The 27,969-nt window shown below is 32.4% G+C and overlaps 1 protein-coding gene across 2 annotated transcripts in view; it reads left to right on the top strand.

The window, feature by feature from the left end:
• Positions 1-27,969, top strand: part of LOC115876021 (glucose dehydrogenase [FAD, quinone]) — a 121,500-nt gene that overhangs the window by 71,671 nt on the left and 21,860 nt on the right. Inside the window, exons 2-5 of one of the 2 annotated variants that reach the window (XM_030891687.1) lie at positions 9,376-9,508; positions 14,798-14,955; positions 18,166-18,311; positions 25,209-25,467. In XM_030891687.1, the coding sequence (XP_030747547.1) occupies positions 9,402-9,508; positions 14,798-14,955; positions 18,166-18,311; positions 25,209-25,467 (670 nt within the window). In that variant the 5' untranslated portion in view covers positions 9,376-9,401. Of the gene's footprint in view, positions 1-9,372; positions 9,509-14,797; positions 14,956-18,165; positions 18,312-25,208; positions 25,468-27,969 lie in introns of both variants that reach the window. The other variant, XM_030891686.1, reaches the window with a different exon arrangement.

The raw sequence follows: 27,969 nt of genomic DNA, 5'->3' as shown, positions 1-27,969 counted from the left end.
TGCCAGCAAGATCTAGATATAGTTGAACTCGATTAGCTTATCTTTTCAATACTTGCATCGGCTGTTTCTCGTGGTGTGTTTCTGTCTTTTAAAAACATTAATAACTTAAAAGCAAACCATTTTGAATTATCCATTTCGTCTAAACCAGTACCTGACTTGCATTTCTTTTGTTCCCTCTGAACTGACCTATTAGATCACGCATTTTTTTCTTAACTTTTTCTCTTTCCAAATAAATACTACGAAATGAAGATCGCTGTCATTTTATATGGAAAATTATATGGGGAATGTCATCGATCGTTATGTCCAAGCCAACTGGACGGGAGGCCGACTAGACACATTTTTTTTTCGATCATACGGTATTATTGGCCAGTAAATAAACAAACCAATATCAGCTCACCACACTAAGATTCTGTCGCGCACGTCCCTGAAAATATGAGCGGCTAAACTAGAAATTTAGCAAGTGTGGACGCGTCATGTTACAATAGCAGTGTTGCACAACATCTTTTGATCTTTACCGACTACAAATGGATAACATCTAGCAAGTTATATAGCATCGAAATTTGCTAAATATGACTAAAAAATATGTAACATGTTATATAACTTTGCTATATAGCAGTGTTATATAGCAAGTGTGGGCCGTCCCTTTAAATAGCAATGTTATATAACATGTTACTAAATGTGGACCCTCCTTAAGGAGCATCTCATTGTCTTGTTCCTGGATGTAGTGTCGTGGCCAGGGAATTGCACCAAGTCGTATAACGAGGCCGGATAGGACTACCCTGTCCGTCATACCAAGCACTCTCTACTGTCTATGGTCATGTATCACTGGCAGAGAGTTTGGGAGGTCTTAGCTTAACCACCCAGACCAAGAGGAGACAACCTCACCAAAAACCTGATGGCGGGATCAGGTTCTAGCGTGACTAAATAGAAAACCAGCTTCTACTAGTCTCAACCTTGGGGCACCAGGGGAGAACCCATTCTCGTCTCCCTTACTTCTACATGCGGGGCTCTGTAAAAGTCGAGGGGCAAACCGCTGTCAAAAATGGTATACAATAAATACCAATTTTGGGAAAAAAATACCAAAAATACCAAATTATTTCCAAAAAAAATACCAAATTAGAACCAAAAATACCAAATTAGTCTGTCTTAAGCAACATGTTTAAAAATTTGTTTGCTGGCATTGATTCTGGCTTATTCTTATCAGGTTCATTTTCGGGTTCATTTAGACAAGCCATTATCGTTTCCTTAAGAGCTTTCGATATTTCTCCATTTTCCTTAAGAGTAATAATATCGAAATAAAGTTGGTTATAAGAGGTTGATTATACTGAAACTTTTCAATTTTTCTTTTATACCTTTGCGAGCGGCTGTATTTTGTAGACTTCGAAATTGAATTATTGCTTGTTGACGGTAAGGTTGAAGCGACAGCTGATAATGGTAGTAAAGGGGTAACATCGGGGAGATAATTATTATTGCTTGTGGATGTTATGCCTAAACTGGCGGCTGATAAGGGTAGTTCCGAGGCTCGTTTAGTTGGGGGGATAATTACGCAGTCTAGTATTTTTACATTAGGATTTCTTTGAGTACAGGGAACTTCACATAGTAGATTAGGGGGTACAATTTTGCTACATGAGGGTTTGCATGCCTCTATAATTTCCTCGGTATTTTCCGTAGAAGGCTCGGTAGAAGGCTTTTTTAGAAATGAAGTTATTTTTGGTTGTGCCTCAGAGGTATTTGAAAAATTATTGCTTACCTCTGATTTAACACTGCGATTATTACTAATTTTTGATATAAAGAATTTATTTGTTATATCAAAATGCTTTATCAAGTGTGTTTTTGTGTTAAGTGTGAAAATTTGAGCTCACCAAGCGTGCGTTTGTAACTCTTGTTTTTGTGGTTTTTGTAGAAAGATGATATTTTATTTGTAAAGTTACTTGCTTTTTACAAAAGCAGGTTATTTTACATATTAAAGTCGATCCCGAAATCGAGTTTGCCTCGAAGTTTGCAGTAGAATTTGGAAGTAAAATTGATGTGCTAAAAATAATGTTATTAAACAGACTATTGCAGTTTAGAGTGCTCCAGAGTTCATCACCAATTTTTGACTTTAACCATTGCTGTGAAGGGCAAGGAGGCAAATTAATAAACATCTGTTTTTAGAGGAGGATGGGAACTACCCTACAACAAGAAGACCCCATGTATGATGAGTTAGAGACTGTATGATGAGCTATAACTCAAGAAAGGTGGACACAATAGATCTTTAAGGTCTCAATAATTAACCCCCCCCCTTACTCTAACTTTTCTCAGATATGAGCAGAGTGATGAGTAACCTGTAGTGTAAGCAACAACACAATATTTTCAATGTAGTGCAATGTGGTATATTACAAATATGTTACAATAGAAATACTAATAAATAATACTAAATAACCGATTTCTACTACCTTCTAAATGCAATTTTTTAATCTAAATACATATATTTTTGAATTATCAATTCAAAATATTAAGGTGTAAATTATTTCAAACACTGTCCAACGAAGAAATCGATACTTGATTGGTAATATATGCCCAATTATATGATTTTTTGCCAAGATATAATAATTGTATCCGTTGGAATATAACTATTTGAACTTACATCGATAAGCAAAAATTAATGCATTTGCGTGTCTAGCATTATTCCTTCAAAAAATAAATAACATGATGTCGAAATATGTTAAAAATCGAAATCAGTTTAAATGAAAAGATTTGATATCTATTTATATTAGACTAGTTGAAGCCTGGCGCATCCGCCACGATATCAGGAGAAAAAATACTTTATTTTTTTTAATTAAACGAAAAACAAAAAATCCGGCGACGACAGTTTTTAGAAGAGCCAATTAGCTATCTTTTAGTAAAACAAGCAACTTTCTAAAGCAAGTCGTTACTTCAGTAGAGACGACACAGATAAACATTAGCATTTTATATAGGCTGTACTTAAACTGCCGTTAAACGGTAGCTTACTAAAATGCCGTTAATAGGTATGACATCGTCGATGTGACGCACTTGACGGCTTTATGAAATATAGGAATTTTATAAGGACTAACCAACGCTATCCACCCCACCAAATAACCAACTTAACCAACGCAACTAACCTCGACACTGATAAAAAAATTTAAAAAACAAATATAAATTAGCAAAAACCAACCAACCCCACCAAATAACCAACTAACCAATGAATTAACACCCTCCAAATAATCACGCTAACCAACCCGTCAATAACTAAACCAATCCAACCAAAAAGAGTGAAACCAGTGCAATAAGATCACGCTATAAGCAAAAGAAAATATAAAAAAGTCTTAGTCAGCGTGAGATTTGAACCCCGGACCATTCGCTCACGAACCGATAGCCACAGAACTATAATATTCTTTGGCCACAGCCACGGAGCCACAGGTGCTCTTGCAATATGCTTATGGCTAGGCATTACTTTCCGCCGACATGAACGACGTCACAATATCTATTAACGGCATTTTAGTAGGCTACCATTTAACGGCTGTTTAAGTACATCGTTTTATATATGTAGATACTCAAGCGAATCAATTATTGTATCAATAATAATATCTGAAAAAAATGTCATGTATGAAACATGATATTTAGGACAAATTGACCACAAGTATGAAACACGGTTTCACATTTTGTTTTACCAACAACATATTTAAAAAATCAATATGTTTATTTCATGCAAAATATATCTTGCAAAAACTTCTTCATCACTGTTTTCTCTGTTATATAAATTTGCTTAACCTCTAATAATTTCTTAATATTTGTAGATTATTTTGAATAAATTACATAATTAATTAAAACGCTTGGTTCTTTAAATTTTAATGGTTATTATATCATAGGATTCGAAAAAAACGGCGTCATAGACGGCTGGAGAATGACAATGATTTTGGCGAGGTGAAGCCCTAGACGTCATCACTTGGCCCGTACTCTTCTTTATTTTTTAATGACGTTTATTGACAGTGGGTCTAAAGAAGATTGTAATACATTTTTATAGTTATAAGTTCAAAATAAAAAATTGGCGCCGGGAGGCACGTATAGCCGCCCATACTTGATATTTTTTTTATCTCAAAAACTGCGACTTCGATTTTGATGTTATTACAAATTTTGTTGCAAATATTATTCCTAATCTTATATTGAAAACCGCGTTTCGCTAGCTACTGTAATTTTGGAGTTACGATTTTTTAAAATTTTGAACCCCCTCCCATACCCCCTTACCAACCCCCCACCCCCACCAAAACTAATGGCCAGATTCTCGGGTGCCACAGTATTTTTGTCCCAAATTTGGTTAAAATCGGTTTAGCGGTTTTTGAGTTATCGTGTTACAGACGGACAGACAGACAGACAGACACCGTGAAAATATTTTGTATTTAGGTCATTTATGACCCAAATAACTCATTTTGAATGAAATTAAAACCAAAAAAACTTTTTTTTTTGCCGATCTTAATAGCCTACCATACCTGTTGGTATGGTCGGCTAAAATATTGTTTTATCTATAATAGGTAGCTTTCTTTTCAGTGCAGAAATAGATATACAGGGTGGGCCACTGAAAACTTACAATGGCTATAATTCTTAAACCAAAAAAGATATAAAAAAACCGTTTCTATAATATGAAGTGGGAATATATATGACGTATTTTTTAAACCACGCCGACCTACCACTTAGGCGGCACCCCTACTCTCTTGAAAATCTTAAATGGCAACACCCCATTTGTGGCGCCTTGTTGGAAAGCCCATTAAAAATGCTAAACGATGATCATAAAGTTTTTAGGGTGAAATTGTAAAACTACCCCTTACACGAAAAATTAGATGGACATTAATGAAAAAAGTGATTTTGGGACCCAGCTAAATTAGTCAAATGAGGTATTTTTCAAACCACCTCGACCCACTCCTAGGTGCCACCCCCTAACTTCTAATCTCATCAATGCCATTTTGAAACCATTGCCATTTTGAAGCTAAAAATAAAAAATGTAGATGATAAAAAAGGCAACACAAAGATGTTTTACTAATCGTTCAGCCTAATTTTGCGATAACGCAAATTCTTCCTTATCATCTATTTTTTTACTTTCAACAAACAGGAATCTTAAAACGTTTTCTTAAAAAATCTTTGCGTTTTTTGCACTGTCTTCTATCGATTTTCAATCGTTTGCAAATTTGGTGTTATTTTAAACCTTTATTTGATTCGCTTATTTGAAAGAAAAATGGTTTATACTGTGGAAGAAAGAATTCAAATAGTTTTTCTTTATGGTGCTGAAGGTATGTACTATTTGGAAACGGTTATGTTACGTTTATGTTAGAGATTTGATTCTAAAGTTTCAAGAAACTGGATCCGTCAAAAATAAAAAAAGGACAGGGCCCAGAGTACTGAATGAAGAAATGCAGATGGAAGTTATTGGTCAGTTATCGGTCAATCCAGAAGCATCAACACGCCAGATCGCATCAATCACAGGTATACCTCGAACATCTGTCAGAAGAGTATTGAAAATGTACTCCTATTTGTTGAAAGTAAAAAAATAGATGATAAGGAAGAATTTGCGTTATCGCAAAATTAGGCTGAACGATTAGTAAAACATCTTTGTGTTGCCCTTTTTAATATCTACATTTTTTATTTTTAGCTTCAAAATGGCAATAATTTCAAAATGGCATTGATGAGATTAGAAGTGAGGGGGTGGCACCTAGGGGTGGGTCGGAATGGTTTGAAAAATACCTCATCTGACTAATTTAGCTGGGTCCCAAAATCACTTTTTTTATTAATGTCCACCTAATTTTTCGTGTAAGGGGTAGTTTTTCAATTTCACGCTAAAAACTTTATGATCATCGTTTAATGGGCTTTCCAAAAAGGCGCCACAAATGGGGTGTTGCTATTTAAGATTTTCAAGTGAGTAGGGGTGCCGTCTAAGGGGTAGGTCGGGGTGGTTCAAAAAATACCTCATATACATATATTCCCCCTTGATATTATAGAAACGGTTTTTTTATTTTTTTGATATCTTTTTTGGTTTAAGAATTATAGTCATTGCACTGAAAAGAAAGCTACCTATTATAGATAAAACAATATTTTAGCCGATCATACCAACAGGTATGGTAGGCTATTAACATCGGCAAAAAAAGTTTTTTTTTAATTTCACTCAAAATGAGTTATTTGGGTCATAAATGACCTAAATACAAAATATCTTCATGGTGTCGGTCTGTCTGTCTGTCTGTCATATGTATTCCCCCTCGATATTATATAAAACGGTATTTTTTATTTTTTTGATATCTTTTTTGGTTTAAAAATTATAGCCATTGTAAGTTTTCAGTGGCCCACCCTGTATTTTACAGTATATTAACTACGCCTTTGTTTTTTCTCTTACCATTTTATTTTTATTAAAAATGCTAATTTTGATTGGTTTAACGGATCATGCTGCAACACCATAAGAAGATTTATTTGAATGATAACGATTTCAACATAGCATTCCAAACTGTATTTACTTCCTTTTTTATTAAGCATATTTTTTTCTAAATTGACATATTATTTAAATGCATCCTTTCTACTTAATAGTTCTTCATCGATAATGCTGCAGACAGACGACAACCTGTCTTATCTCCCATGATGAAGTGACTTAACATTTTACAAATCCCTCGGCATGTTCGGGGTAGAGATATTCGTGATATTTCGAATATAGTTTCAAGGCCATGTCTTAGTAACACATAAGGAAACATTAAAACTTTTCTGACATTTTGAAGAACGAGAGAAAACCTTTAATTAAATTATTATGTGCAAAAACTATTTTGAAGGGAATGCTACTTCATGATTTATATTTGAGAAATCGATTAAAAATAGAATGAGCTAAAGAGTTCTAAGTTTATAATACTCTGTTACACTTAAATAAATGCTGCATAAATAGTAGTCTTGTAATAGAAACAATAACAGATGTTACAGTAATCAATGCGTTGCAAAATTTTTAATAGAATTGTTATCTGTTAAATGACTTTACTGAAGAAACAGGTGAAATATTTCAATTTTATTTCTTTCGATTTTTTAAAAAATCCACATAGGCTTGAATTTAAACAACGATTTTAACGATTATACCGGGTGCGTCTCAAAAGTGGCCCAGCCCTATAACTTTTTTATTTTTTCAGATAAAAAAAATGAGATTTGATATGTTAGTATAATATGACATAAATTAGGATTGATTGACGTATTCAATTGTTTTCTGTCACTTCTCCTGTTTCACCGGAAATGACTACAACTTTTGATTTTTAAATGGCACCCTCGGTATTTTTTTTTTACTTTATTCGATTGAATATGACATTCTAAATAGAATGACATATCATATGTTAACTTTTGACATTTTTGCTTAAAACAAAATTGAATTTTAAATTTCAATCTAGAGTGCCATGGCTGCGTTAAAAACACTAATTTTTAATCAAGGAGGCTTAGAAAAATACGTTTGATCGTCTAATATTATTCGTATCTTGTCCTGGCCGGTTAAAAGATGTCCAAATCGTATTTTTAGTCATATCTCATTTTTTTTCAAATAGAACGAGGGTGGCTCATTCGCATATTTGGAAAAAGCATTTTTTTACGAATAATTTGGTACCATACACTTCGTATTTCGAGTCAAATTGTCGTTATGAATCGCATGTTTAATTTCAAATAAACCATATTCGAAAATGTCAAAAGTTGACATATGTTATGTCATTCTATTCAGAGTATCATTTTCTATCGAATCAAACCCTCAATGTTTTGTTGGTAAAACACCGAGGGTACCATTTAAAAATCAAAAGTTGTAGTCATTTCCGGTGAAACAGAAAGTGACAGAAAACAACGGAATACGTCAATCAATCCTAATTTATGCCATATATTAATATACCAAATCTCGATTTTTTATCTGAAAAAATAAAAAAGTTATAGGGATGAGGCACTTTTGAGACGCACCCGGTATAAAAAAATATTAAAAAATATAAATAAATATTGTTTTTTGATCTCCCTGTTGCCCTGTTTGATATTCAGTGGGTTGATTTACAATGCATTTTATAACAAATGATAAAGTAGATACATAAATATCACCGGCTTTATATTTAACTGAGCGATTTAGAAATTACAATGTCACGAAGACACAGCATTATGCATATATTTTAGTGTGAGACATTTCGAAAAACTGCCAGTTCAGTTAAGTAATGGTAATGGTACCATCGCAAGCAAAGCGCAACACAAACTTGATGTAAATAAATTGTACAAAAACAGTATTGTAGTCATCTTTGCAAACTTTCTGTCACGACCTAGACTAATGTCGTAAACTGAAAAGCTTTAGTTAGGTAAAAAATAGGTAAAAAAATTTAAACTAACAATAAAACACAGCTAAACAATACAGGGTAACCCAGTCTTCCGATGAAAATGATTAAAGCAGAAAGCCAGATCTTGTCTTATATTTTCAAACAAACACAATTTTATCTTTGAAGATGAAGAATTAAAAAACGAACATTTTTTATAGTTTCGCACATACACACAATATTAATTCATATAGCTCTTTCAACGGTAAAATACAATAGAAAAATAATTGGGTGGGTTTGAAAAAAATTACTCTGGAAAATGCCATATTAGGTAAGTATTAAACCGCGAATATCTGCGAAACTTTAAAATAAGTTAAAAATGAACGTTTTGAAAAAATGTTTGTTTTTTAATTCTCCATCTATTGAAAAAATAATATACAGGGTGCTGTATTTAAAAAAAAATGAAGAAAAATTATTTTATATTTTACAAAGTTTAGCCTAGAATTTTGAACATCCTCTATGATTTACGATTACCATATTTATGACAAAGTAAGTACAGGCTATCTAAAGTAAATACCTAATATAGTTTTGATTTCAAAGACTGTTCTTGTATGTTTAATAATTGTTTATAGAAAGACTGAAAAATAGATATTTTTTATGTATTTATTAATATCTCTTAAACTATCGAATTATATTTACTCCTATCTTAGGATCATGTAAAGTGATCTGAAAGGAAACCAAAAATGCAATAATATACAGGGTATTCCATTTAATAAATCATCCCGATCCACTCACACTTTTTTGAGTCATCTTATAAAAGTTATTCCCTGAAATACATCCTCGTACATACTTTAGGTTTGCACTTAAACAAAATTCCCAAGTTTTTTTTATTCTAGGAGCTACAGATACCCGACGCACTGTTGCCGTACCCTGTATAAAAGTATTGTTTTAATTAAATACTTAATTAATTTCTTATTCACTGGATTCTTCGGATACCCATCATTAACCAAAGGCATTATCAATTTTTGTGATCGATTAAGAATATATCCCCATTAAAAATTAAATAATTTACCTTTTTTAATATTTGTTTCAGAAGAAAACTACCTAATAAAGCGGGTGAGGATGGTCACCTGTAACTGCCCTGTAACACAACCAGGGCCGACTCTAGCTGCTACATGCGGCGGAGCTCAGTTCATGCTCTTCATGGGATTGCTGGAAGTATTTTTGAGGTAATATCATTTATTTATTTTAAATTTATTGTTAGAAAATTCTAAGATCTCTTGATGATGTACCTAATTTGATTAGGCTTGCGCTAAAAAATCTTTGTTTAAATCAAAATTACAGTTGAGGGTTGGAACCTTAGGTGTTACACAGCAAAATAAAACACTAAATCACCACAATACACCAAAACACTTTTACTTTTACACTGGACGCGCGTTTCGCTAACCATGTTAGCATCATCAGCAGATGATTATAAACTGTTTATAATCATCAGCTGATGATACTATGCTATGTGTTTTATTTTGCTTAAATCAAAATGTCAGAAAAAACCGTGAAGTTTCTTTGTTCCTATCTTAAAGTTTGCATTTTTTTCTGCATCTGCGCTCTGTATCTATCATCTCGTAACATAGCCTCAAAGTTTTACTCAAAATCATAACAAGACCAACAGTAAAAAGACTTATATACCGGGTGCGTCTCAAAAGTGGCTCATTCCTGTAACTTTTATATTTTTTAGTTAAAAACCCAGATTATTTGGTATGTTAGTATATGACATAAATTACTATTGATTGACGTATTTAATTGTTTTCGGTCACTTCCTGTCTCACCAACTGTTGATTTTTAAATGACACCCTGGTCATTTTTACTTCATTCGACATAAAATGACATTCTGAATAGAATGACATATCATATGTCAACTTTCAGCATATTCGCTCAAAAACAAATTGTATTTTATTTTTCAATATAGAATGCCACGGCTGTGTTAAAAACATGATATGCCATTCTATTCAGAGTGTCATTTTCTATCGAATAAAGTAGATATATACTAAGGATGCCATTTAAAAATCAAAATTTGTAGTCATTTCTGAAACCGGAAGTGACCGAAAACCATTGAGTATGTCAATCAATCCTAATTTATGTCATATACTAACGTACCAAATCTCGTTGTTTTATCTGAAAAAATAAAAAAGTTATGATGGGTGAGCCACTTTTGAGACGCGCCCGGTATATCAATGTATATCGAAATCGAAAATTACGAACGAGATTATCAGAAACAGTAGCTTGTGTCACTTGCTGGTTCTAGAAGTAGGCTCCCGATCCTTACTAGAGGGGGTTGTATATAGCTTGTCTGCCACTTGTGGAGGCTGATCTCGCGCACTTGTTAGCCGCTGCTCCTGTTGTTTTCTTTGGGATTGGTGGGAACTTGCATTGATAAAGTTCCCAGTGTTGCCAAAGTGTCAGGGGGAATTCCCCCTAGCACCTGACTAGGTGCTTTCTCACCAACGACAAGGTCTCACATCTTAGAGGAAGTATGCTTTTTAAATATCAGTATTTTCTTTTATTCGTATAGATAAATGCAAACTGATCATAGTTTTATTTTTTTAACTTAATACTTTCAAGATTATACAAAGAATCGACATTATTTATCACAAAATTGATTTTATAATTTATAATTATAATATTGTTCTAGTATAAAGAGATTTGCATATATTGTTATAGTAATTGGATAGTTTATCTCTTTATTATAACACGTTCATTTAAGCTAAAAGATGCCATAAGAAAGATAATACCTTCCTTGCTTTTAACAATCTTTTGCTTTAAGGCTATGTAATTTGCTGAAGACTAATAATTACTGAAAATAATTGGGTTAAATGAAATTGGTTGTTAAATGAAATGTAAATACCCTAGGCACAGATAATATACTAGCTACGCAAGTTCTTTGCTATAGGGCTCTCTATATTTTGCGTATTAATATCTTGTTTTAGACCATTTGGTGGTGTTATGGTTAAATGTAATGTGTAATTTCTATATCAACCCCCCCCCCCCCCCCCCAACTACTAATAAAGTCTGGAATCATATAATTTAGATTTAAAATTTAGAATTAGAATTTAAATTGATTGAAATTAACTGTATTGCAAAAGGTATATACAGATATATTCAAAAAATTTATTTGATTTAATATTCATACTGTATGTACAGTATTAATTTTTGTGCGTATTATACTTATATTCGAGAGATTATTTTTGTATATTTTGTAATTGAAATGTTTTATTACGCATATAATTATAACTTCTAATAGTTTATTCACACGCTTTCCATAGTAAATAAAATTTTATATATTTATGGAAAATTATGATTGACGAGAGCTATTTAAACTTTAAACCTTATATCACTGGCCTAGAATAATTTTATTTTTATTGTCAATTACAATAACAATATCACTATCAGGAACATTATGAATAAACAAATACTACCGTAAATATAAGGTATGATGAAATCAAATTCAAAAATATTGGGAGATTTTTGTGTTTATTTTGGACAGTTCAAAATTTGCATGGGATATTCTATGTTTCCATCGCCGATGCACCACCCGGTATAGATTTTCTACAGAGCGTAAAAATTGGTGTACTGGACTTCAAATGGATAATGTGCTTACAGAAAAAAAAGAAGTCCCTATAAAAACAACTTCCTCAAGAAGTTACAGCCCTTGAGATGATAGATAAATAGTTATTTTTTATACAAAACGATAAAATGGTATTTTATGGTCGACCGAAAAGATTAATTTAGGAGCGATGAAATCGCGAGTGACTTAATTTCGGGAGACGATAATGCAATAATTTTATCGTCGTGTATAAAACAATTTTTTTTTCCATAGCGAGTTACGTTTTAAAAAATATTCAGAAATTATTATTTCAAGGAATTTATTACGAGTAGAAAAAATATTGTGCTGGGTTGGCGTTGGTTTCTATGTAATTTGACAAATAAATAAAGCTGTCTCTTTAGTTGTCAGTTTTGAGTCAATATTTTTTATTCTCTTTCGTGTCGATTGCTGATTGAATTGGAGCCAGAAATGGCTCAAAACGAATTAAGTAAATAACCAACAGATATTCAAGCTGAGGTGACAAACGCCATATCCAAACTACTTCCATTTAAATCCCGAATAACTTATGAAAAGGAATACAAAAATTTTCAAAAATGGAGGCAATTAAAAAACGCGCCAGAAGAAATATAGTTTTTAACCTATCCTCGCTGTTTTAATCTATCTCATTTAATCTAGTTTAGTCTTTGCGGTTAAAGTACTATTTTATCTACTATTTTTGATAGATATAAGGCAATTAGAGGATTGCTATTCTCACGTATGACAAAGCGACTGTATATGGTATAAAAAAGCTGTAATTAACCGTTTGGTTACATTTCATATATGATCTAACAATAATTTACAAGATAGGTTTACAATACTGCGATTATCAATACCATACGATTGAAAAAAAACGGCGTCAAAGATGGCTGGGGAATAAAAATCGATGATAACTTTGGTAAGGTCAAGCCCTAGAAGTCAAATACGTCAAAAATAATAATAAAGCGCATACTCTTCTTTACTTGATAATGATGCTTACTGCCAGATAGTCTTAAGAAGGTTGGAATTTATTTTTATATTGAGTAAAAATGGTTTTTACATGGTTTAGGTAGTTTAGAATTTGAGAAAAAAAAATTACAAATAGATCTGTGTTTTTAGAAACGTTCTTCTCTTATTTTTAGTAAGTGACGTTTAGAAGTTGACCGCGCCAAAATTATCATTGATAGTTATTCCCCAGCCCTCTATGACGCCGTTTTTTTCGGTCATACGGTATTAGCAGTCATAAAACTATAATTTTTTTGATAGGTAACTAATAGGATCTAAAAATGATCTAAAAATTTACAAGAGATGTTCTAAAGGATCACTAATACCACTGTTCAACACTTATTATTCCCGTAAATTTTCTCATTTCATTGCAATCAGTTGCCCGATATGCATTTGATCAGCAAATATTACCGAATATGCCGTATGATCGAAAAAAAGGCGTCCAGGGCTTGGAAATGAACATCGATGACATTCCCCATATAATTTTACACATAAAATAAATAAATAAATAAATAAATGCCTTTATTGTCAAAAATTTTACAAATTGTAGACAAAGATAAAAAAGTAAACAAACAAAAGAGAATACAAAACAACTAGGTATACAAATTACATTGTCAGTCTTATTGTTTAAAATAAACATTTATAAATGTTTACAATATCAAAAAATAAAAAAAATAAAACTAAGATTCAAAAATATTTTGAAAGTTTATAGTAAATATAAATATAGTAAATATAGTAATAACAAATATTAGACCAGTGTTTACAAGATCAAATTCGATTATCAAAATATAAGTCATTTACGGCGTAGAAAGCCTTGTCTAGTAAATAAGATTTCAATGCCTTGCGAAATGAAGAAAATGAAGTTATGGATTTGATTTCAAGTGGAGTAGGTATAATAAATAAAGATCTTGCTCCGCGTTCCTTAGTGGATAAGTGTGAGATGGCCTTTCTTGAAAAACTGATACATGCTTACGTATTAGGCAAACGAATTCAAATATAAATAAGGAAGGAAGAGTTAATATTTTTAATTTTTAAAAAAAATCTTGGCAATGAGTTTTGTTTAGTCCCAGTGAATATCGAACAACTCTCTTCTGGAGTTTGAAAATGCGGTCAAATTGAGTCGCACAACACGCACCCTAGAATGGAAGGGCATATCTGAGGTGCGACTCAAAACGTTCATAATAAACAGTTCTAGCCACCGACAACAGGCAGAGATCAATTTTTTCGACAAAGCGTCGATATGCATGTCCCATTTTAGAGAATTGTCTACAAGAAATGGCCAAATGACAGCGATCTTCATTTTATAGACATCGCTGACGCCGTTTTTTTTTGATCATACTAATGATGAATGGTACTAATGATTTAAACTGCTTATAAAAGAGTATTTTCTTTTATTTTTCATTTAAAGTGAATTAATATTTACAGTTGATGATTTTGAACCTTTTTTGTAATATATTGTAATTTTTGGTTATTGAGTTTTTAGGTTCTATTTCTTTTAATTAAAACAAATTAATTATTGACGTATTGTCAAAAAAAGTCGCCTTGACTAGGATTAGAGGACTTGAAAGATTCTATGTAAAATTCTTACTTAAAAGATAATGATTATTGAAAGTACTTTTTTGTTTTTAAACATTTATTTAATTCTGTTTTTAGTATTTGTTCTTATAGCGGCAACATAGATACATTATCTGTAAAAAAATCAACTCTCTAGCTATAATTAACGGTTCATAAGATAGAGCTTTGTGACAGACGGACAGACGGACGGACAGCGAAGTCTTAGTAATAGGGTTCCTGTTTTTACGCTGTGGGTACGGAACCCTAATAACCAATAACCTAAAATTACTTAATATTTATATTTGGCGATTCCTGATTTTATGATATTATTTTTTTTTTTCAGATCACAATGCGACTTGGAAGATCCTTGTGGGCGCCCCGAAGCCACTCCGGTCCTGCCAGAGTACGACTTTATTGTCGTTGGGGCAGGTAGCGCGGGAGCGGTTGTTGCCAGCAGGTTATCTGAAATACCGGAATGGAATATTTTATTGATTGAAGCAGGTAAGAACTAGCCAGTGACGTAGCAAGAATAAAAACGATGACAAATATTTCTTCAATCCATGTGCGAAAGATTTCAAAATCCAGTAAAAGCATCCTTCAGGTCTAATATAAAAAGATTTAAAATTGAGCAGGTTAATCACAAGTATACGATTAAAAGATCGCGCACACTATACCTACACGGACCAGTACGGACCAGCACAGCACAAACCTGCATCCTGCATGACGTCGCACACTTTACCGCCACAGACCAGCAACATAAACGAGAGTTTCGAAAAAAGTACAGTTGTCAAGGCTCAACTACTAGAGCGTGCAACATAGAAGTATTGAAAACGAGTAGTTCAGAGGAAGAAATTATTATTTTAGCCATGTTGTGTGAAAAAAGACGAGGAAGCTAAGAAAAAAAGAAGATTTTGGATTCACTATATAAATCAAAAGAGAAAGCAATATGGCGAATTTCATCATTTGTTTCCTGAATTAAAAAGATTCGAAGAAAAGTTTTTCCAATATTTTCGAATGTCACAAATCAAATTTGATTAGTTATTTTTTGCTATCTACTCCCATATTGCATCTTTTCTTTCTTGGTCTCTATAAAATGCGTGGCTCGTATCCCACAGCTCTGGATACTTTTGTACCAGTAAAATAAGCTTTTCTTCATTCATATTTAAAACGATTTGAAGGTTCGAACAAAAATAAACGAAATCTAACCTACATCATGCGACTTGAGCCAGCTAGCGTACTCGAAATACTGACAAACCCTTCAATATTTGCATGTTTGTGGAGGTGTGCTGGTTCGCCGGTGCGCACATTAGGTCGGACCAGCACGACCAGGCATAAATATTGCTGGTCATATTTGTCGCTGACCGACACGACCTGTTTTGACGGTCGTGGCTTGTGGCGGTACGTGCTGGTGCTGGTCTAGTGTGCTCTACTCTATTAAATAACACGGTCACCTTCACCGGTAGATTCTACTGGTCTGGTCCGCGCCGGTCCGTGTAGGTATGGTGTGCGCAATCTTTAATGCGAACTACATACGTCCAAATTAGTTGACCCTTTAGTTGGGCCATGGAAATTGGATATTGCTTATGCACTACCATAACGTCAACAAGCACTACCATAACGACAGGAACAAGAATAGGAGTACTAATAAATAAAGAATACGTAAAGTTACTGTTTTTATGGAATAGACTTTAAAGCTATAATGAATAAAATCGTATTCACTTTTTTTAATTTTTCCCAATATAAAGTTTATACTAGGGTCGGCATTTCTGATCTTGGGCGCCGATTTTCGTGTGTACGAAGAGTACGGTCAACACGCTTAGTAAAATAAGATGTACTAGATAAAGACTGAAGGCAAGTATTTTCCCAAACGCATGGAATCTAATAGCGTCAGATTAAGTGGTTATGTAATAAATACATCGTTTCTTTGCCCTCCCCGACTTACTAGATTGCCATAGCGATTCACTCCTATTCATGTAAACGCCGATCCAAGGTTTCGCTTGCCAGCAGGGTATATGTTAACTCAGTGTCTATTTTGAGCCTCTAAGAGATATACGTTTTTACTTTGTAAACCTAACTCATTTATTAAAAGGGCAACGGCCCAGCTACGTCGAAACACCGGTTCCCATTAGAACACCGAAGTTAAGCGACGTAAGGCGATACTAGTGACCGGTACTAGTGATAGGTGACCGGTTCGAAACTCTGTATCGTGCTGTTGTCCAATAAAGGCAAAAGTGTAAAATCTATTGACACACACTGCTCATTCACGCCGGTTCGAGGCCGGATGAGATCGGATATCTCGTGAGTAAGAGTCGATTTAGACACTTGCTAAGTCGGTAGGCCATTGATCATGATATAGCCGAGGACCGCGGTTCGGATTCCGCGTAAACAAAGTAGGCCCCATCCAGATCAGCCAAAAACGTTAACTTCAAATCTTTACTTTTCTTTCATTTATTAAAAAGTGTAAATTATTTTAGTTGATCCAGTTATAAAAATACATTCTACGCCTATGAACCTACGCCTTTTCTAACCCTTTTTTGGTTATCCCAGATAAAACTTGTAGGTTGGGTTTTACATAGGCACCACTTTTTATGATTATCTTACAAATCCTTTAGGGTCTCCATAAAAAAAGGATCTTTTACCCAAAAAAAAAGCATTAAAACGAAAGTAAGGTAAAGAAAGATATGTATTTTAATGGGGACCTAAAAATAGGTTCGAATGAAGAGACTTATTGTTCTATCTATAATACCTATTGGTAAATAATCTTTGTATGAAATTTTCATGAACTATATAATTTTATGTAAGATATGTAAAAAACAGAGAATAAACTAATTTAATAATTTTACGTTAAATTATAATTTTACGTTATTTCTTTTTTAAAAAATACGAGTTTATTTTTTCAGTTTCGGGTTTTACTATGAAGATATTTGGACAACTTTTTCAAATACAGTTCATCGAAATTTGTCCAGAAAATCCATTTTTAGTCATTTGCTACTTTAAATGTCAATTTAACAGATAGCCGAGGGCACATAACAGAGTAAATGTTCTTATGTCACTTTTGATCTAAATCAAAGTAGAAACTATGGCCCAAGTCAAATTTCACCTAAACCGATAAATAAAAAAAAGCTCTATATGATGCGAACTTTATCTGTGAAACTGTATTATGGTAAAAAATCCTATATGGGTATTTCGCCACTGCAAGAAAATCTACAAAATAAAATAGTTATTTTTTGTAAACACTTCTGCGTTAATCCAAACGGAAACTACTTTTCCTTAGATGGAACACAGCTCCAACATTTTTATTATTTATAAGATTTTTTTTCATAAACGTGGGACTAAGAACATCATCATTTAGTACAATGAGAGTACTCATCATTTGTGTCAAATAAACCTAGTTTGAATAAATTGCCTACAATAAAAGAGAAGTTTTGCATTTTTGTCCTCTAGAGTCATATGTTCGAAGCTCTGTGCGACGGAAAGAGATAAACTTTCCGAAACGTTAAGCATTTTTTTGTTCGTTAGCAAACTTGTATATCTGTAAACCTAACTTCTGACAAGTAGTACCCGTTTGGATTAACACAGAAGTGTTTACAAAAAATAACTATTTTATTTTGTAGATTTTCTTGCAGTGGCGAAATACCTAATATAGGATTTTTTGGCGAGATGAATCCGCCACATAGATATACATTTCACTAATATAATATAAATTTTAAGGAAATGATGAACCAACTGGAACACAAGTACCGTCTATGTTTCTGAATTTCATCGGTTCTGACATCGACTGGGGTTACCAAACGGAACCTGAACAACAAGCTTGCCTGGCTGAAAATGAACAAAGATGTTACTGGCCTCGAGGAAAGGTAATAACTGCATGCTACCTGTAATCAATCTGCAAGATTTTATTTTCTGTTCAGTATTCGTTTTAAAGCAATTTTTCCAAATTGACAAAAGTGTTTAAAATAGTGTATTTATTTCCCTAAAACATTTAAAAAACACTAATTTTCGATATTCGATATTTTCTTATCTAGCACGCAAATGAACCGCTATAATTTTGTGGTTGTTAAATGACGATTTGTCTATTACGTCTTCATAAGGATTCGTCTTTGTCATTAGTTCTAAAAAGTTTGCATTAAAATACATCTAAATAGTGTTTATGGCGTTTTAAGTGTCTGGTTATTAGACTATTTTATGTTTAGATTCTATTCTTTATAGTTGCAGTTCAATTTATAATTTACCAATTTACGATTTTGAAACAGTCCATAGCAAATGCCAAAGAAAATTAGACGCCCGTCATAAACGTTTATATTTTATTATTACCAAACAGAAAATAACTTTATTGTTAGATGACACCACATCTATTAATTATTGCTATTCTATTGTTAGTTACTTAGCTGTTAGATATTACTAGTAAATAATCACTATTTTTAATTATTGTCGATTTTATAATGTTTATAAAATAATTTTTTAATTAAAATGTTAGGTATTAATCAGTATAAAATTTGCGGCCTCTACAAAGATGTGTTTTAAACACGAACTACTTTTATGTACCTAAATTTAGTTGATAGATAATTTGAAAATATTGAGTGAGTTATATTTTTCACATTTATGACTACTGTGTCGTCTTAAATAATACAATAATTATTATATATAGTACATACCAAATAAACTTTGTCACATGATTAAGCTGGACCGGTAACCGTTGCCCACTTTTATATATTTTCTTTTAATCAAAATATTTTAGGAAACAAAAATGAATTAATAACAAATATATAAACAGTTATGATTTACGTCAACAAAACTCACCTTCAACGTATTTGAATAAAGTTACGATGAGTTTTTTACAGTTATTAAGCTATCTTGTACACTAAAAGAGGTTCTAAAAAAAAGTTCGACTGCAAGGTCTGCTAGTAAACATTTTCAAGCTTAAAGTATTACAAAACTATTTATTTAAACATTTGAATAAAAAGATTAAGAAAGGAGTATAATGTATCTATCCATGTATTCATGCATAGTGGGCGGAAAAAGGACTCTAGGGTGGGGATCCTTGACACCTCTGTTTGACGATTCATTTGACACCTTTGAATTTGATTTGAAATTGTGTGGATTTGACAGTCTTTATTGAGCTTATTTTATGTTATTTATTATTTATTCTACAACTGATACTTATATAAAGATAGAAAATCTAGATGGAAATTGGGCAGAACTTAAATTAACAGTGACACTATTGCGATTTATCGAAAAAGACTGTAAAATTGTTGATTGTGTAGCGTGCGGTAGATCTCGGTCAAAAATCGAGTGAAATAATGGAATAACTTTTCGCTAGTAATGTACAATATACATATATAGTGTGACCAACGGATCTGTAGCTACGGGCTATCGGCAAGGGAACGCAGTTGTAAACAAAACACGCCCAATTTCATTCATAAGATAGGCATGGGCGTACGGTGTTATATGAAAATAATGTCTATCATAAATATAATACTCAGATTAATAATTTTTTTCAAAAAACATTATGCTGTTTGAATCGTTACTGTTGAGTTAGCAGATAAACACTAAAAAGCTTTCATTAAAGCTCCCTTAAATATTTTGAATCATTTTATTATTGTGTTGTTAATATAATAGAAGAAATAATTACAGCTGAGTTGGAACTTTGGTGTTACACAGCAAAATAAAACACTAAATTAGTAATAATACACCAAAACACTTTTACTTTTACACTGGACGCACGTTTCGCTAACCATGTCTGCCATCAGCAGATGATCAAGACTGAGTCTTGAGGTATATTTATTTATATATCTGTACTAACTATATTTTTTTCTATAATACATAATTTTAGATATAACTATTTCCAGCAAAAAAAAATCTTGAAAATAGTTAACTTTGGAAGCGCAAACAAAACATAATTTTACTCATCAGTAGATCTGATATTGCCTATTACACCAGATATGGTATCGCTCCGCCAGCAGTTTTTAAAGGTTAGGTCATTGTCTACCCATATGTTACATCCAAATAGATAATACTTGGCTATATTTTCGAATTTCGCGTATATATATTTATATCTCTCTCTGCAATATAATGGGCCGCTCCATTAATATTTATCTGTTATTTTAACATTTACGCCAAAAAAATTCATTTGATTTTAATAACCCCCTAAGCGTTTCCCTGCAAAAGGAAAATTCGATTCTTCCTGCAATTTTTGCAAAAGCTTTCTAATTGTGGGGACGAGTTTGAATTCGAGATAAAATCTATTTATCAAATTCCTGACCACTTCGAAAAAGTCGTTGAGCTTTTCGACAGCAGTCTCACGTGGTCGTTTCTTTCCAGAGAGGATATCATTTTATCGGGGTTAGTTTTCAGCCTTTTTTTTATCTTCTGTGTGAATTTTTTTATAGCCGATACGCTAACTCCGGTATAAAGAAATATCCGCTCAAGTTTACGTTTAAGCGGCAACTCAAGCGAACTCTCTGTAGCTTCTTCATCGCAAACCCTATTATGAACACAAGGAAATACACCAAATGAGATTTCATCCACGTTATTATTAACTTACCTATATAAATTAGCTATTATTTCTCTTGTCTGACTATGTAGCGTCTTACCCTTAACAAATTTATTCGTTTTAAAACACAAATATACGATCAAACTTGATATTAATAATTAAAAACTACGAACGAAAAACATTATAACAAGATAACAAAACAATAAAACACAACTTAACTATCAAATAACGAAAAATATGAATAAAGTTTAGACAACCTGCATATAAAATAATGAAATAAAGTAATAATGATCAAAAAAATTACACCGCCACTGGATATTTCAATAGTATTCAATATTCCTACTCTTTTCAGAAGAGACCGTGAAGTTGGGGATAAAGCAAGCGAATAGGAAAGGCGTAAAAGCCATGGCAACCGCGTGGTAACAAATCCTGTGACGTACTCTCGCCAATCATGTTCGATGAGTAGGCGGCCATGCGCGGCGATGCCGGTTTGCCAATGATATCGTTGAAAAATCTTCAACTTTCATAATAAGCAGATTATACAAAATAAAAGAAATAAGTTATTAAATAAAACATATCGAACAATATGAACTACGTTGAAATTCCTTAGTAATATACGTCAGAATATATGCTAAACACATTATATATAATAAAAATATATTAAATTTATAGTTTATGTCTGGCAATTTTGCAAATTTAAAGATAAACGTGGCAATATCGATTTTTTTTTCTCGCATTACTTCCGTAGCTTCAGATCCGCTGGTTAAACTAGTAGGTGTTGTAGTAAACCGATCATTTATGAAATTCACTTAAATTAACTAATTATTATTTTTTCTTACATTTTTGCTTTTGTTTACTACTTGTCAAAGATTAGATGTCAAAGAATTTAGAAACGTCAATTTGACTTACCTGCTTTAGTAGCGTATCGGCTGTTTGTGTTAATAAATAATTATTATAACTTATCTATTTTTATTACAATTATATATTTTGATAACAATTTTAATAACTACCATCATTTATTCACAACGTAAAATAAAACAACAATTTATTGAGTCTACCCCACGTCTGCCCTACATCATAGTTTTACACTTTTTAAAACAAATTAGAACGGCACTGATAAACCGGAATATAAGTCGGCCATATTTGAGTCCCATCGCGGTGGATCTAAATTTTTGATAAATATATGCTCCTTCCTTAATATTTTTATTCAAAGATTTAACCAAAAAATCGTAATACAAAACAAAAGCGTCAAAACGAATGACAATGTCAGGAAATAAATAGATAAATAACACTTGACATTTTCTACAGTCGAGCTGCCACCTGAATCCCCAGCCCGATATTTAAATTCCAGTTAGTCAGACCGGCGCCGAATATGTCCATGGTTGGCAACAATGAAATTAAAAATCACGCACTCGATTACGTAACAAAAAGTTTAATTGACTGAATTGACATAATAGAAATTATTTTATGACCAATAATAACACCTTAAGAGGAAGGTGTCATATAAAAATTAAAATTAAATTTATTAAAATATAAAATAATCAATTAGAAAAATGATTTACTAATTAACATAACAGAAAACGTAATAAGTAAATAAGTAGTGTGAATTCTCGCACTTTCTACTTCAATAATAAGGCAATTGTTAAGAGTCTGTAGATGTTAGGTAATGTCATTTATATATAGTATTCTTTTATATTTACAGTACTATTGAATAAGTGTGCTTTGAAAACTTATGCGTTTCAAACTGATCCTATGAAATTAATAAATAAAGGTTATCTTGGATCTAGTTAGGACAAGGTTAGGACCTACAGCATAATATTATCATCACATCTTGTAAATGCATAAGCTATATGATTATTCTATGCATCCCAAGTTATTCCAATTTAATAAGCACATCAAGAAATAAAAGTACAATGCAAGAACAACAACACGAAAAATTTCTGTAAAAAACATCTAATTTTTAAAAGAAATCCCTTTTTTTTTAAAAAAAAATTCTGTTGAACTTTTGGCACAAAAACATTTCAAATTTATGATTTCAGTCTAATAACTACTTAGTCGACATGTTTAATTTATGTCAATTATGATAGGTATTGATAATTTCGATTCCAAATATCTCGAGAACCATTAAGCTTAATTTTCATGCATCCGATAAGTTGATACGATGGTCCGACGGTGCTCTGATTGGTCATAGTGTTTTTGCGCCGCTTTTCATCCGTAAATATTTTACTTCAGCCCGTCAACGGACCCGTTCATACGATAACGGACGTTTTGACACTTTTTTGACAAATTTAATCTAACCTTAATAAATAGCAAAATCGATATGGAAACGAAAATATAAAATAACACCAACGTACAGGGTGGGTCAAATTCGACGCTTTTAAATGGAAACACCCTTTCCTATAGGAGATAGACAAAAACTAATATCGGTGTTTGGAGCTCAATTTTTGTCAAAAACATGATGGTGAAAACCACATATCGATATCTGTTACCGTTTCGGAGTTACGGGGTGTTTTTCAAAAATATGCATTTTTAACAAATCGCTGTAACTTTTTTGCTATGGAAAATTTTGTATTTTTATGAAAACATTTCCAAAGCACCTTTTTACGTAGAATTTAATGGTTTAAGTATAATTTTTTTAAAATTAATAATATAAGAATTATCAACAGAAAATTTGATATTTTATATGGGACACCCTGTATATTTTTAATTTATTGAAAAGAATTTAAAATTACCTTTCCAAAAATATAACACACTTGATATTTTGCTCGATTCCTCTTCGAGATATAGAGTATATAAAAATTCGCCCGGCTTTAAATAAGTAGGCTTTGAACGGCACCGGCTGTAATGTAAAAAAACTGTAGCTGTGAGAATCAATTAAAACGAAAATAATATTTGCTATGAGAGATGCAGAATTTTATTACAATTTAAAATATATTTAACCAACATCAACACATTTAAACTATATTTAATAACAATAAAAATAAATAGCAAACCAAGACGAGATTTTGCTACAGGTGTTCAACATATCAACCGACTTCTGTTATGGACAGACGGGGCAGTTTTTGAACATTTCTCGCGGAATTCATTAACTCAGTGGGGGTGAAAGATACCCTCTCATAACTGCTAAGTATTTCTAATTCTTGTCTAGATTATACGGAAGAATAAGGAACCGCAAATATATCCATAGGATTAGATCCATGGGCACTAAGTTAGGCGGCCTCGATGGCCAACGGCTGGGATCTTCTGGGATCGGTTAGCTATTCAATTATTCTTGAAATGAAATTGGCTGCAAAAATTTGCTGATAACTTCAGCGTTCAGAGGTGGTGCGTCGTCTTGCTGGAAAAATATGTTTTCGAGTTCCATTAAGGGCATATCATCAATAAGGGGTCCAAAGCCTACTAGTTAAAAGTGGCGAACTTTTAAAAATTCTGTATTTCGAAGGGGATTATAACAAAATATCAAGTGTGCTATATTTTTGGAAAGGTAATTTTAAATTCTTTTCAGTTAAATAAAAATATAGAGGGTGTTCCAAATAAAAAATCTATTTTTCTGTTGATAACTCTTAAATTATTAATTTTAAAAAATTATACTTAAAACCATTAAACTCTACGTAAAAGGTGCTTTGGAAATGTTTTCATAGAAATACAAAATTTTCCATAGTAAAAAAGTTACAGCGATTTGTTAAAAATGCACATTTTTGAAAAACACCCCGTAACTCCTAAACGGTAACAGATATTGGTGTGCGGTTTTCACCATAATGTTTTTGATGAAAATTGAGCTCCAGACACCGATATTAGTTTTCGTCTATCTCCTATAGAAAAGGGTGTTTCTATTTAAAAGCGTCGAATTTGACCCACCCTGTACATATATCCTATAAAGAGAGGTAAAACGATAAACGATAAACCAATTAAAACATATGTAGGTGGTGCCCCCTACAAATAAGAGTCATAATGACATCAAAATCAAATTTCTCATGTCAAAAAACTCTAAAAAAACTAACCAATTTTCATCGAAATATTAATGTTACTTCAGGAATTATTTGGAAAAAATCGAAATAAAAATGAAACTTCTACACCCTGTATCTCCGAAACTAAGCATTTTAGGACATACATTTATATGAACTTTTTTACTTATTTTTATCTGCAGAATATGCTGCCGAAATTTCCGGAATACAATTCGGACCCCCTGTATAAATTTTTAAAAAGATGCGATAATTGTTTTAAGTAGTTTATTACTAATTGTAGTTCTTCAATAATATAGGTTATGGGAGGTACATCAGTTATGAATGGAATGATGTATATACGTGGTTCACGCAAAGACTATGATGACTGGGCTGCAGCTGGAAACGACGGTTGGAGTTACAACGAAGTGTTGCCGTATTTCCTAAAGAGCGAGGATAACAAGCAAGTTGACAAAATGGATCGGGGATACCATGCCGAAGGAGGCTTATTGCAGGTGTCACAGTTCCCGTATCATCCACCATTATCCAGGGCTATAATTAAAGCCGCTGAAGAATTAGGTAGGTAACCTTTAGGAATCATCCTGATTCAATATACATACTATAGTCATTTATTAGCCGACCATACCAACAGGTATGGTAGGCTATTAAGATCGGCAAAAAAAAAGTTTTTTTTAATTTCACTCAAAATTAGTTATTTGGGTCATAAATGACCTAAATACAAAATATTTTCATGGTGTCTGTCTGTCCGTCTGTAACACGCGATAACTCAAAAACCGCTAACCAGATTCTAACCAAATTTGGCACAAAAATACTGTGGCACCCGAGAATCTGGCCATTAGTTTTTGGTGAGGGTGGGGGTTGGTAAGGGGGTATGGGAGGGGGTAAAAATTTTAAAAAATGGTAACTCCAAAATTACAGTAGCTAGCGAAACGCTGTTTTCAATTTAAGATTAGGAATAATATTTGCAACAAAATTTGTAATAACATCAAAATCAGTTAAAGTCCCAGTTTTTGAGATATTCCATGTTTCCTTGACCGGTTTTTGAGAAAATCCGTGTGGAGAACTCCAAACTCCCATCAGACGCGACCCCAGGTGACGGATAGGGAAAATAACCGCGGACCAAAATTGGAAAAATGAAAAAAAAATAAAAGAACTGCCTACCAACTTTTTATTAACATATTTTAGTATGGGCGGCTGTACGTGCCTCCCGGCACCAATTTTTTTTAACTATGACTGTGTTTTTTTTGTATCTTTCACGGCGCCCAATACTTTTAGTTTTACAACAACACGCTGATTTGTTTGTTAAAAAGCAATAAAATTAAAAAAAAAATCCGTGCTATTTAAATGGGACATAGAAAATCAGGATGAAACCTCTTAGTAATAATACTAAGAATTCAAACTACCAGAATTTTTTTTCCATCATCGTGAACGATATTGTTCGTATTTTTGGTAACTAAAATAAAAAAAATATTATTTTTTCTTGTGCACCCTATTATACAGGGTGCTACAAATACGAGGTGCGAGCATTGGTATCTCGGAAACCGTAATAGATACGAAGATGGTTAAATTGGGGCAAAGTTGCCTCCTTGGGATGTTCGCCAAGATACCATCAAAAAAATTTTAAAAATTTCAAGGATCGCTGAGTTTTTTGGAAAAAAAGGTATTTTTTTTAGAAAATCAATTATATATTTTCCTGTATTACTTTTTAGAAAATTTAAAAACTAATTACACATTCTCATATCCATTTTATGAGGGGCATTTGATAGTATTTTTAGATTTTCAAATTAGCTGATAATTTGTGAGGCACAGGGGCCAACTTAGTTTTTTAAATACTTCTAGGAGTACGAAATTTTGCACATCCCTAAGTGACGAAAGTGGATACTCGATTTTTGGAAATTTATCCCCTATGGGGGTAAAGTTAGGGGTTAAAGTTTATACAAAAATTTGTTAAAATCCCTTAAAACTTATGACATTTTGTACTGAGGAGCGATTTCTGAAAATTCACACCATAAGGGGGTAAAACTGGTGGTAAAATGTATATATTTTTTTAAAATTAGTCCTAGGGGTATGATATTTTGTATACAGGAGATTTTTTTTGAAAACTCACCTCCTAAGAGAGTGAAATAAGGGGTGAAAATTTGTTAAATGGGTTTTAGAAGTATGAAATTTTACGTAGAAGTTCCTTAGGTAAGTTAATTGAGCACTAAGGAGCGATTTTTAGAAATTCGCCTTTTAAGGGTGTGAGATGAGAGGTGAATGTCCAGAACAAATCTTTTTTATGTGTATGTATGAAAATTTGCATAGAATATTGTGCCCTTAAGTGATGACAGTAAGTGCTCAGAAACGATTTTTAAAATTCATCACCTAAGAGGGTGAAATTAGGAGTTAAATTTTGTACCAGTGAACTTTTGAATATTTGTACAAAAAATTGTAATGGTTCTATGAGTATTAAATTAACACACAGAGGTTCATTAAATGAAAAACGTGGGTACTAAGAATCTATTTTTAAAAATATGTCCCATAAGCAGGTAAAATTAGACACACAGGTTGACAGCAATTGACAGAATTCACAGCAGTACCAAAATCAGTAAAAAGTAATCATAGCAATCAAAGAAACAAATATTAGAAATGATTATTTAGTACTCGAGTAACGATTAGTAACGAGTAAACAAAAGTAACGAATATCAACATCACAAATAATAAAAGTTAAAATAATTTTTTTCCTCTTGTAAAGACAATCCGGGGACATACTGTAGATAATAGAATTAGCGTTTAAAATTTAATAATTATATAAATATGCACCTACATTTAGCCCGTATAATTTCACATTTTCCAACTAGAATAAAATAGAATGTAGTCAAAACTTAAAATGAATGGATACAATTCAATAAATAATAAAATATATTTAAAATGGGATACAATACGAGCAATATATTAAATGATTCTTTTCCATTTCTCTTAATTGTGACAAAGTGCTCGTATTACAAGTTACCCCGCGTTTTATTATATCCGCGACACGTTGTATTACCTACTTTAAAACTAGTTCACGTATCTGGTAAA

The sequence above is a fragment of the Sitophilus oryzae genome, unplaced genomic scaffold, assembly GCF_002938485.1.
Source record: "Sitophilus oryzae breed Bouriz unplaced genomic scaffold, Soryzae_2.0 scaffold_1396_pilon_pilon, whole genome shotgun sequence".
NCBI classification, from domain to species: domain Eukaryota; kingdom Metazoa; phylum Arthropoda; class Insecta; order Coleoptera; family Curculionidae; genus Sitophilus; species Sitophilus oryzae.
The sequence above is the reverse complement of the archived record's forward strand: the minus strand, read 5'-3'. Positions and strand labels throughout refer to the sequence as shown.